Source organism: Aquarana catesbeiana, linkage group LG05 (genome assembly GCF_042186555.1).
Source record: "Aquarana catesbeiana isolate 2022-GZ linkage group LG05, ASM4218655v1, whole genome shotgun sequence".
Taxonomy (NCBI): Eukaryota; Metazoa; Chordata; class Amphibia; order Anura; family Ranidae; genus Aquarana; species Aquarana catesbeiana.
This window is the reverse complement of record NC_133328.1, coordinates 574,519,530-574,530,604: the sequence shown is the minus strand read 5'-3', so window position 1 is coordinate 574,530,604 and position 11,075 is coordinate 574,519,530. Positions and strand designations below refer to the sequence as shown.

Sequence of the window (11,075 nt, the reverse complement as noted above, 5' to 3'; positions counted from 1 at the left end):
GGGACAAATGAGGAGGAAACAGGGACAGAGGGACATTGTTCCGAATGAGGGGCAGCCCCTTGAAATCAGGGACCGTTGGGAGCTATGACATTTACCAATCAATTGAACAGGTGTACCTAATAAAGCGGCCAGTGAGTATATATATATATATATATATATATATATATACACACGCAATGCTATAACAAGAAAGCAGTACAGGTAGAGGCAATAAGAGCACACCAGTTGTTATGGAACTACAAGTCCCATGAGGCATTGCACTATGCTGCTATTCAGGGGAATGATGGGGTTTGTAGTTTTAGCATAGCTGGAGGGGGCTCAAGTGGTCTTCTCCTGTAGTAGTGCATTTTTTTATTTTTATGTGGAGAAAGAACAACCAGACAGAGAATTCTCAGGGCAACTACATCACCCTGACAACCATCCATCCGTCCTCCAGGGTAGCAGACTGCTAGTTTAGCCATGTCCTGAACTCCGCCCACTAACGCTGCGTTCCGTCTCAGCGTGCGCTTCACCCATCCGTAGCTGCGCCCAGTAACGCTGCGTTTCATCTCAGCGTGCGTTCAAGCAGGTCCCGCCCCCGGCCCTTAGAGCATGCGGCGTGTGGCAGAAGAGCGGTGCATTGTGGGAGCTTCTTCCTTTCTCGGTCCCCGGCCATCTTAAGCTGCACCTCTGGTGAGTGGGGCTCCGGCTGTCGGGTGGTTTATCCAGGCGGGCAGCCCCAGGGAGGGTCTCGGTGTTCTCGGGGAGGTAGAGCAGAGTGAGCTCCGTGTGACGGTGTGTTGTTGTGTCTCCTCAGGTCCGGCATATCCGCGCTGCGAACATGGTGGCCGCCAAGAAGACGGTGAGTGAGGCCTGCGCTCTCACGTGGAGTTGAGCGGAGGGTGTGCGGGGTGTACGGGGCTCATCGGACCGGATTATTGTCTGTCAGGGGACAGGACTAGGAGGACCTGGGCCGGCTAGAGCTGTCACTGAGGACCCCCTGTGATAAGAACGTCCCCTCCCCCGTCCCCCCCTCTGATCACATTCATCTATCAGACATCTTCCCCCCACCCTGACCTATTCATATCTCCTCCCCCATGGGGGCTCATTCACATTTAGGGTGGCCCTCGCTTCCCCCTTGGAAAAGTCACCAGCAGTGGATTGATCTTCAGAGGACAATTGACAGAAAGCGGAGTGCTGATCTCCCCACCACCTGTGTTACCGGGAGGTGCCACACCGCCATGCCGCGACCCGGACATTACAGCCTGGCCATATTGGCTTTAATGGGGGCCACTTCTGCTGGCCGGAGGCACCTGGCAGTGTATAGTATTTGCAACAACAAGTGTGAGAGAGATGAGTCCCGGACCACTTAGGGCTCTCATACACTTGCTTCGGCTTCAACACACATTAAAGTGCAGTTCCACCCAAAAGTGGAACTTCTGCTCATTTGTCTCCTCTCCCCCTCCGGTGCCACAATTGGCACCTTCCGGGGGAAGGGGGGACAGGATATTTGTCTTTGCCAGGTATCCTGTTCCCACTTCCAGGAGTCTGGGCTGCGGCCTGTGACACCACCGCGGGGCTCCTTCCTTCTCCCTCCTCCTCCCTGTCACCAAGCCAGGAGGAGAGAGGAGCAGGGCCTTGCGCATGCGCAGTAGGGTTCCCGGCGTGAAGCCGTAAGGCTACTCTGCCGGGTTCCCTTACCCGTAATGGCAGCGGCAGCACCCGACAGCTGATGGAAACATCAACTGCGGTGCCGACATCGCTGGACTCCAGGACAGGTAAGTGTCCTATTAAAAGCCAGCAGCTGCAGTATGTGTACCTACTGGCTTTTAATTTTTTTTTTTGGCTGGAACACCGCTTTAACGTCTAGTTTAGACTCCCTGCAAAACAAGACTTCAGACACGCTTTGTTAAAGCTCCTGTCACTAAATAAAATGGTTAGCTTACAGTCCTGTTTACACCTTGCTTTTGCTTCAGTTCAAAAAGTATACCCTGTGTAGGTGGTGCTTCAAAGCCTCTATAGAGATCTGGCAAAGCTCCCACGAAGCCTCACCAAAGCCTCATCGAAGCACCAAGCAAAAGCAAGGTGTAAGCAGGACTGTAAGCTGACCGTTTTAGTGACAGGAGCTTTCACTGGCATTCAGAGAGCTTTAACAAAGCCTGTCCGAAGCCATGTTTTGCAGCAAGTGTAAACTAGTCCTTACCTACCAAGTACCATCGCCCCTTTCCTGCCTAGGACAAACTTCATCTTCCAGTGTTCTCACACTTTGATAATTGCGTGGTCATGTTACATTGTACCCAAACTAGATTTTTAGCTTTTTTTTTTTTTTTTTTTTTTTTTTTTTTTTTTTGAGATAAGCTTTCTTTTGGTGGTATTTAATCGCCACTGTGTTTAATTTTTTTGCTATATAAACAAACAACTTTTTTTTTTTTTTTCTCCACTGATGTGTGCTGATTGTCAGCACTGGTGGACATTTTTTGGTTCCCCCGATTTACCAGTGTGGATTTGCCGGTTATTGACTCTCCTCACTCGCTGTCAGCATGAGGAGAGGAGTGCTGTTAACTGGAAAATCCTGTTTACACTCTGATCAGACACAGCTGATCATGTGGAAAAGAGCTTCTGTGATTGGCTCTTTATCCCGAATCTGAGATTATCTGGGACCAAAGGACACAGCAATCACAGATCTCTGCCAATGCATTTTGCAGGCGAGTGGCACAATCACGGGAGGACATCCATAGACACCCTCCTGGCAATGTGAGCCCGCTCTGTAGCTGTCCATCAGCTATAGCGTGATCGTGAAGAGGTTAAAGTGGAGCTTTGCTCAAAAAGTAAATTCATACCTGCATGTTTGGGGAATGCAGTGGCATTAATTACACAAAAATACAGCTGGGAAATGTCTTGTTGCATAATGATGCATGTTTAAAAAAAATAAAATACGCATAAGCCAGAATGTGGCTGAATACTCCATTAGGTACTTTGGTAAGGAAGTCTCCTAAAGTGGTTGTAAAGGGAGAAGGTTTTTTAATTTTTTTTCTTAATGCTTTTATGCATTAGGATTTAAAAGCTTTCTGTGTGCAGCAGCCCCCATAATACTTACCTGAGGCCCACCTAGATCCAGTGATGTTGCACAAGAGACTTGCCTGCCTGGGGCTCTCCCTCCTCATTGGTTGAGACAGCAGCGAAACGCCATTGGCTCCCTCTGCTGTCAGTCAATGAGGAGAGAGAGAGAGAGGTGGCAGGCCGTGGCTCTGCCTGGTCACAGGGAACCTCGGTTTGGTTGCCCCCATAGCAAGCTGCTGTGAGGGCACTCAACAGGAGAGAGGGGACAGGAAGCATGGCCCAAAGCCCTTTTTTTTTTTTTTTTCCCCTTCTGGATGGTGTACACCTCTTCTGTGTGTAAAGATCGTGAGATGAAAGCTTTCTCACATATTGGTAATAAAGCCTTGTACAAACTAATAGTGTGTTTTTCATTCAACCCAGCGGGCTGAATGGAAAAAAAAACTTGACGGCTCCGGTCAGAGCCGCTGTACTAACTTAACTATCCAATGTTAGTACAGCGATCTCCCACCACTGAGCTGTTTTGTTCTGACGGGGACAGCCCACCCACCAGAACCTCTGGCAATTGGTTGAGAGCTTTGATTGTGAGCTGATTGGCAGACCTTTTTCAGTTGTGCTTCTTCAACAGAGGGTGGCCTGACTCCAGTACACACGGGCTGAATATTGGATGGTTTCTTTTGATATCGCCGATGCCAACCGACATTTGGCCTGTGTGTACTAGGCTTAACTGTTGGCCAGTAATTACCAAGACAGTTGTCCCTATTAAAATATTTCCCCTCACTTTCTGTTCAGGTGACAACAATCTTCTGTCCCTCCAATCTTTTGATCTCTCACAGCCATCACTTTGTGCCCCCTCTGACAGTGGTCTCCAGGACAGATAGGTGAATCTTTCAACAGCAGACAGTTAGCAATAAAAAAATACGTGTCTGGTTGGTGGTTCTAACCTCCAAGTTTTTTCATTTGACTTACTGATTATATGTGAATTGGTGGTAACAGCTGCCACTCTCTGAAGGTGTAGTTTCTCAGGCTTCTTTGAAATGATCAGAAATCCAATATTTTTGTTTTAGAATTAATTTTTTTTTTTCTGCATTATAGAAAAAGTCCCTGGAGTCTATTAACTCAAGGCTTCAGCTTGTAATGAAAAGTGGCAAATATGTCCTGGGTTACAAGCAGACTTTGAAAAGAATCCGCGAGGGCAAGGCCAAGCTCGTCATTCTCGCTAACAACTGCCCAGCTCTGAGGTGAGTGGACTCTCTTCTTTCTCTGTATATGGATAGGCTTATAATAGAGCATGGTGGCAGTTGGCGGTTCTCTCCCTATTAAACAGCATGGCTGGAGTGTGCAGGGGAAGAGAGGAAGCCGCACGCTTGAAGGGGCTGAACTTGTGCGTTCCAAGCTGGCCCACAGGGAGTACCCGGCAGGGTCACTTCTGGGGTGTGTGATATCAGCAGGCATTGGAGACGCTAGTTCCTCTCTCTAAAACTGCGCAAACAGAGAGCCTGGTGTTTATAAAGCAGCCTTTTTTTTGTTTTTGCAGTGTGCTTTGAGCCTTAACTTCAGCTTGTTAAGCTTTGACAAAAAACCTGGAAGCTGATTGGAAAATCTGGTGCAGATTTGCATGGTAGCCACACTCCAGTTTTAGTACATCAACCCCAGTGACTTCCTAAGACTGAAGTAGTATTAAACAGGAGGAGAGGACGGGGGAGGGGGGAATGCCTGTATTTTATTGTATTATAACTGTATTGTCTTCCTTTTTATATTGTCAAGCGCTGCGTAAACTGTTGGCGCTATATAAATCCTGTATAATAATGCCAAATCACATAAGTAAAGCATAAAACAAGTATCTGCATACAGCAACAGACATGATGCACATGAGGGATGGAACAGGATGTCTCTAGAAACCTATTTAGTAATTTGGGGGCGAATATCTACAGAATGTGCTTCTCATTGGTTATGTGAATTATGTTGTCTGTCTGTAATCCATATGGCGTTGTAGGAACCAGGAGGCCAGTGAACTTCCCTTCTGATGCAATGGATTGGTCAGCCTGGCTTTGAATGCAGCAAATTGTCCTTTTTTGAATTTTGCTGTCTTATAGGAAAAAAAATAATGAAGAAAATTTGTAATTTTAGCCAAGTTGACTTGTACAGTACCCCCCCCCCCCCCCCCCCCGAAAAGTTCATTCAGCATACGTAATGTCCGCTATTACGATTATTGGCAAAAAGCCTTCCATATGACCATAAAGGGATCTGATGTTCGCTTGGCATCACTGGGCATTATTTTCATTGGGCATTGAAGTGCTGAAAGGGTTTAGTCATGGGAGGTGGGGAGTCTGGCTCCATGTGGAAGGGCTTTTCTGACAAAAGGTGATGTCTGGAGTTTACAAGAACTTCTACTTGAGGGTCAATATACACTAAAGTATCCAATGCAGTGTGATAATTTGTGTTAAGGTGGCTCATTTGTTATACGTAGGCTGCCAACACACTACAATTTTCAAAACCTAACACACCACACTGTGCAGTATGCACTCTTTACATTAAACTTGACAGTGAACACTAATCTTGAAATGGAAGAATCAGGTTTTGATGCTTTTCTATTTTTTTGCACAATGCCTGTAGTAAGTACTTCTAACTTCAGAAATGTTGGCTATAAGGAATGTTCCATCCTATAGTACAGGGTGCTTTACAGTAGGTTGTCGTGGCCCTGCTTTGTGTTACAGGTGGTGGTCTTTTTCATACGTCTTGGTGCTCCCAAGGCAGTTTGGTGTGTGGGATCCTAGTCACTGATCAGTTGGGGAAGTCTACTGCTATTTCTAAATTTGAGGGATGGTCCTTTTATAAAGAAATCCTGCCTGCTGCATCTTCTGGTGCAGTTTCCAGCAAAACCTACTCCATAGGGATGAAAGGCAGTGTGTGTAATGCATGTCTAAAGAGTACTGAAGTGTAACTGCACTGAATGCAACATAATACAGAATAAATCTTTTTTCCTTATTGCATATAAAGTGTGTGTGTGTGTGTGTGTGTGTGTGTGTTTTTTTTTGTTTTGTTTTTTTTTTCCCAAATGAAAGATTTTAATGTACAGTGTTCCTCCTCCACAGGAAATCAGAGATTGAATACTATGCAATGTTGGCAAAGACCGGAGTCCACCACTACAGCGGCAACAACATTGAACTGGGTACAGCCTGCGGTAAATACTACAGAGTGTGCACACTGGCTATAATTGATCCAGGTATGTACTGGTCACTTAACTCCCTGGCCTCTGCATGTAGGCTGCTTCCTGTATGCGAATATATTCTCGCTGGATTGATCTGCCGGTGATCATTTCAGGCTAGACGTTCGCTAGAATAAAACTAGTCTTGTGTCCTCAGCACTGGTTATCCCTACAGTTCTGATGCTTAAAAGCTAGTTACATGTGAGACCTTAGTTCATACTAGCTGAAAAATAGAGCACAAAAACCCTTAGACCCCTTTCACACTGGGGTGTTTTTCGAGCGCTTTTTTTAATGCTAAAGCGCCAGGAAGAAGCCTCATCTGCAATCCCAATGTGAAAGCCCGAGCCCTTTCACACTGCCAGCACCCAAAAAAACGCTGGTAAAGCGCCGCTTGAGACCCTTTTACACTGGGGCGTATTTCGGGCGCTGGCAGTGTGAAAGGGCTCGGGCCATCGGCACACCCAGCCCGGTGGCAAAAACACGAAAGCGCTAGAAGCTGCTTGCAGGACTTTTTTTGATGCCCTGCGAGCATAGCGCCCCAGTGTGAAAGCACTCGGGCTTTCACATTGGGATTGCAGATGAGGCTTCTTTCAGGCGCTTTACATGCGCTTTTTTTAACGCTAAAACGCCTGAAAAACGCCCCAGTGTGAAAGGGGTCTCAGTGTGAAAGCACTCGGGCTTTTACATTGGGATTGCAGATCAGGCTTCTTTCAGGCACTTTACAGGTGCTTTTTTTTTTAACACTAAAGCACCTGAAAAACGCCCCAGTGTGAAAGGGGTTTTAGCCTAGATTCAGACTGGATGCAGTGTGATAGTGGTGTGGTGTTTTTGTTCTTTCAATGCAGTTTGGAGTGCGAATTTGTACTTGACCACTGCAATTGTAATGTGATTTTACTAGTCCATAGAGCTTAAAATGGCACCGCACTAAATACATACTGGACCCTTTTCTTTAACGGCATCAGAATTGCACTGCATAGATGTGAAATGGTCTTCATAGAAAACAATGTTCTTTCACTTGACATGCAAATTTATGTGTTTTGGAACGCATCTGAACCACATCAGATTCGCATCAATGTGAACCAGGGCTTAAACAGGGCATATTCACACCTATGTGTGAACTTTGTTTTGTCACTTTAGTTGATGCTGTAATTGACATGCCTCATTGGTGATTTGCATGCAGTTTTTTGCTGTTTTGTCAGCAGAGGGGATTGACAGACAGCAGGGCTGCGGATGACGGAATCGCCTAAACAGACCAGTGTCAGAGCTCAGCAGCCATGATAAACTGGTCAGTTTGCAGAGAGGAGGGTATAGCCAGGCAGGATCAGCCAGGTTTTTTTTTTTTTTTAGGTGTTACAGGGGGCCACATTACACAGCACAAGCGCTGTGCTGTATAACATGCTTTAACCACTTTAGCACCGGAAGGATTTGCCCCCTTAATGACCAGGCCATTTTTTGTGATACGGCACTGCGTCGCTTTGACAATTGCGCGGTCGTGCGATACTGTACCCAAACAAAATTGATCCCCCCCCCCCCACAAATAGAGCTTTCTTTTGGTGGTATTTGACGACAGTTTTGTAGAAAGACTATATTTTACTTTTTTTGCTATAATAAATATCCTCAAATTAAAAAAAAAAAAAAAAAAAAATCAGCTTAGGCCAATATGTATTCTACATTTTTTTTTTTTTTTTTTGGTAAAAAAGAAATCGCAACAGGCGTATATTGACTGGTTTTGCGCAAAAGTTATTGCGTCTATAAAATAGGGGATAGATTTATGTATGGGTTTTTTATTTATTTTTATTTTTTTTACTAGTAATGGCGGCAATCTGCGATTTCTAGCGGGACTGCGACATTGTGGTGGACAGATCGGACACTTCTGACATTTTGGGACCAGTGACAAATTTTACAGCGATCAGTGCTATAAAAATGATTACTGTCTAAATCACTGGCAGGGAAGGGGTTAATTGTGTTCCCTCGCGTGTGTTTCTAACTGTGGGGGCAGTGTACTGATTGAGGAGAGAGATCGCTGTTCCCAATTACTAGGAATAGCAGATCTCTCTCCTGTCAGAACGGGGATTTGTGTGTTTACACACACAAATCCCCATTTTGGCTCTCATGGTAACGGGTGCCAAGCGCATCGGGTCCCCCCGCTGTGCAGCGTATGGGCGTGTGCCTGCTATGGCTCTTAAAGGAGCCGACGTACAGATGCGGCGATTCGCACAGGGGAGCCAACCTTCCACCGTAAATGGACGTGAGCTGGTTGGAAAGTGGTTAAGGAAATAGGATCTGGGATTTTTTAAAAAAAATAAAAAAGCTTTAATGGATAGGCTTACAATGTAGCCGCACACAGAGCTGTTAGTTGCGGTTAGACAGATGTCTGAGCCTGGTACAGCTGCAACTGCTGTCAGCCCGCCATTGTTTAAATGGGCTGAGTGGCTGCTTCTGATCACATGACCCAGGCATTCCAGCAGCATTAATCCGCCAGTTCTTGCCACAGCAAGGAGGTCTTAATGGTTTTTGTTTTTCCTGAAATGTTTTGCGTTGCGCCTATGATCAGTGGATCATGGGTGCAATGCCAGCCTCTTGCACACTTTCTCCAGCTCTATGTTCGTATCTCTGTAGAAAGTGTCAATGGGACAAGTGTTCTGATTACTGCATTCGTTCATGACAAAAGAAAGGGTTTCACCATGTCAGGTCCAAGAAGTGTAGTTGCCACATCCCTAATATATGATTAAGAAAACGAGAGATCCCCCTTCATTGGGACTTTTAAGGCAACATACACTTGGGTGATGCAAAAAAATCAAATTTATTAAATGTACATAAAAGTATTCGATCATAGAAATGATCAATGGTTAAACATCAACGTTTGTACAGAAAATACATATAAGAAAAACAAAAACCAACAATTTACATGAACAGTATGGCAACAAGGTAATACAATCCGGTGTATATAGTAATCCCCGGTACCCGACGTGTTTCTGGTTAAACACCTTCGTCAGGGGTATAGGATAGGAGTAAGTATAGTCACAATTTGTTTTTACATGCTTCACCCTCTTCCTTTTTTGGAATTATTTTGCAACTATGCATGAGGGGGCGTGGATGGGCGCCAACCAAAGAGCAGTGAGGTCATAGAACACAATAGGTTCCGGGTTTAATATTTGCCTGATGGGTAGCAAAGAATGGGTTCTAGTGACTTGACAAGACGGAGTCCGTTATCAAATAAAGATGGCTGGTCAGAGCTTTAAATAAAGCTCCTAGTCAATCGGTGACACCAGAAGGTCCTTAGTCTTATAGGTATGTGCCTTCCTATAAGAGTCTGTACAGGTCCCAGAAAAATTGGCGTCTCCCTGCACTGCATGTACCGGGGATTACTATATACCGGAGAGTATTATCTTGTCATACTGTTCATGTAAATTGTTTTTTGTTTTTATTATGTATTTTCTGTGCAAACTTTGTTTTTTTTTAACCATCGATCATTTCTATGATCGAATACGTTTTATGTACATGCAATAAATTCGTTTTTTTTTTTTTTTTTTTTTGCATTACCCAAGTGTATGTTGCCTTTAAGTCCCAATGAAGGGGGATCTCTTGTTTTATTAAGCATTCGCCCGTGAAAACTAGAAGTCTGCTGCAATGGCAGACAGGACTTGTAGTTCATTCATTCATTGAACGATGAGCTTGTTAAAAAAAACTGGAAAAAATGAAAACCCCATTTGTTCATAACCAGATTGCCATTTCTTAAAGCATAACTAAAGGCAAAACTTTTTTCTCTGATTGTTTTGCACAGCGTGGAGAGGGATTAGAAAATCTGTTCAAAATTTAATTTATACCTGTGCCAATGTTAAGGACATTTGTCCTGTTTTACCATTTGAAGGTTGTCCCCAGAAACTTTAGAAGGGAAATCTTCCAATGGAGACATTAGTTCTGGTGATCTGGGGGTCCCCAAGAAATTCCCTTTGCAGGGGTTTCCTCTCACTTCCTGTTTGGCTATGGGACAGGTAATAAAGGGAAATCTCTGCAGTGGGAAGCAGATGGCCAAAAAAATCTGACTGGTTATAACCCTCTTACTCTAGGCAAATCTTTTTTCCATTTTGAATATAGATCTACTTTAAGCTGAACTATGACTGGACAAGCAGTTGATGGGTGTAATAGCAAGGCTTTCAGTTGTGCAGTATATGCAATTATCGTATTTTAATGGATCGGTTTGGCATGCAATGTATGAGAATTGCCGTCTGAATTCTGTACTTAAACATCTTTTTGTCTTGCAGGTGATTCCGATATCATTAGAAGCATGCCAGAACAGCAGCCCATTGAGAAGTAAATTTTCTGCATCAAATTGTTAATAAATGGTTTCTCAGATGTGTCTTGTGGTGTTTTTTGTTTTTTTTTTTTGTTTTTTTATTTTCTTCCTGTGTAGGTGTATGAATACTTGCAGTGTGAAACTTCTGTAATATGAATTGACTATTCTGTCATTTGTGTGGGCTGGATACAACTTTTAAAACCTCATGATAAAAAGATAACTTGTGATGTAATTATAATTGCATGTTGTGGGAAATGACGTATGCATTTAATTACAGCAGGGCATGGCAACTAGAAATTGCGTCCTGGAGCCTGGGCTTTTGTCAGCCCATTCCCAGTTGTGAGCAATTCCTATTGCCTGACGCCCTGGACACAGGCAGTTCCAAGGGCCTGGTGGCTGGTTGCCGACCACATGGTCAGCTAGTTCTAAGAGCGCGTCTATTGATGTCCTCCCACATCCCTGCCCCTGGGGTGCATATCAGGTGCTCCTATGTAATATCTGTGTCCTTCGGACACAGCTGATCCCATATCGAGG

General features: G+C 44.6%; 1 protein-coding gene and 1 non-coding gene across 2 annotated transcripts; both read left to right on the top strand.

The window, feature by feature from the left end:
* Window positions 1-566: 566 nt before the first annotated feature.
* On the top strand, window positions 567-10,600 carry RPL30 (ribosomal protein L30). Its single transcript, XM_073632019.1, has 5 exons — window positions 567-672; window positions 797-841; window positions 4,132-4,277; window positions 6,132-6,262; window positions 10,510-10,600. The coding sequence occupies exons 2-5, from the start codon at window positions 821-823 to the stop codon at window positions 10,560-10,562; spliced, it is 351 nt and encodes a 116-aa protein (XP_073488120.1). The 5' UTR covers window positions 567-672; window positions 797-820; the 3' UTR covers window positions 10,563-10,600.
* On the top strand, window positions 6,315-6,447 carry LOC141146528 (small nucleolar RNA SNORA72). Its single transcript, XR_012244921.1, has one exon. It is a non-coding gene; the product is annotated as a small nucleolar RNA SNORA72 (small nucleolar RNA).
* Window positions 10,601-11,075: the final 475 nt, after the last annotated feature.

Bases quoted from the DNA above. Each gene is read 5' to 3' on its own strand.
- RPL30 (XM_073632019.1), top strand. From the start codon at position 821: ATGGTGGCCGCCAAGAAGACG. The intron at 4,278-6,131 runs GTGAGTGGACTC...CCTCCTCCACAG, and splicing joins AACAACTGCCCAGCTCTGAG to GAAATCAGAGATTGAATACT. The intron at 6,263-10,509 runs GTATGTACTGGT...TTTGTCTTGCAG, and splicing joins ACTGGCTATAATTGATCCAG to GTGATTCCGATATCATTAGA.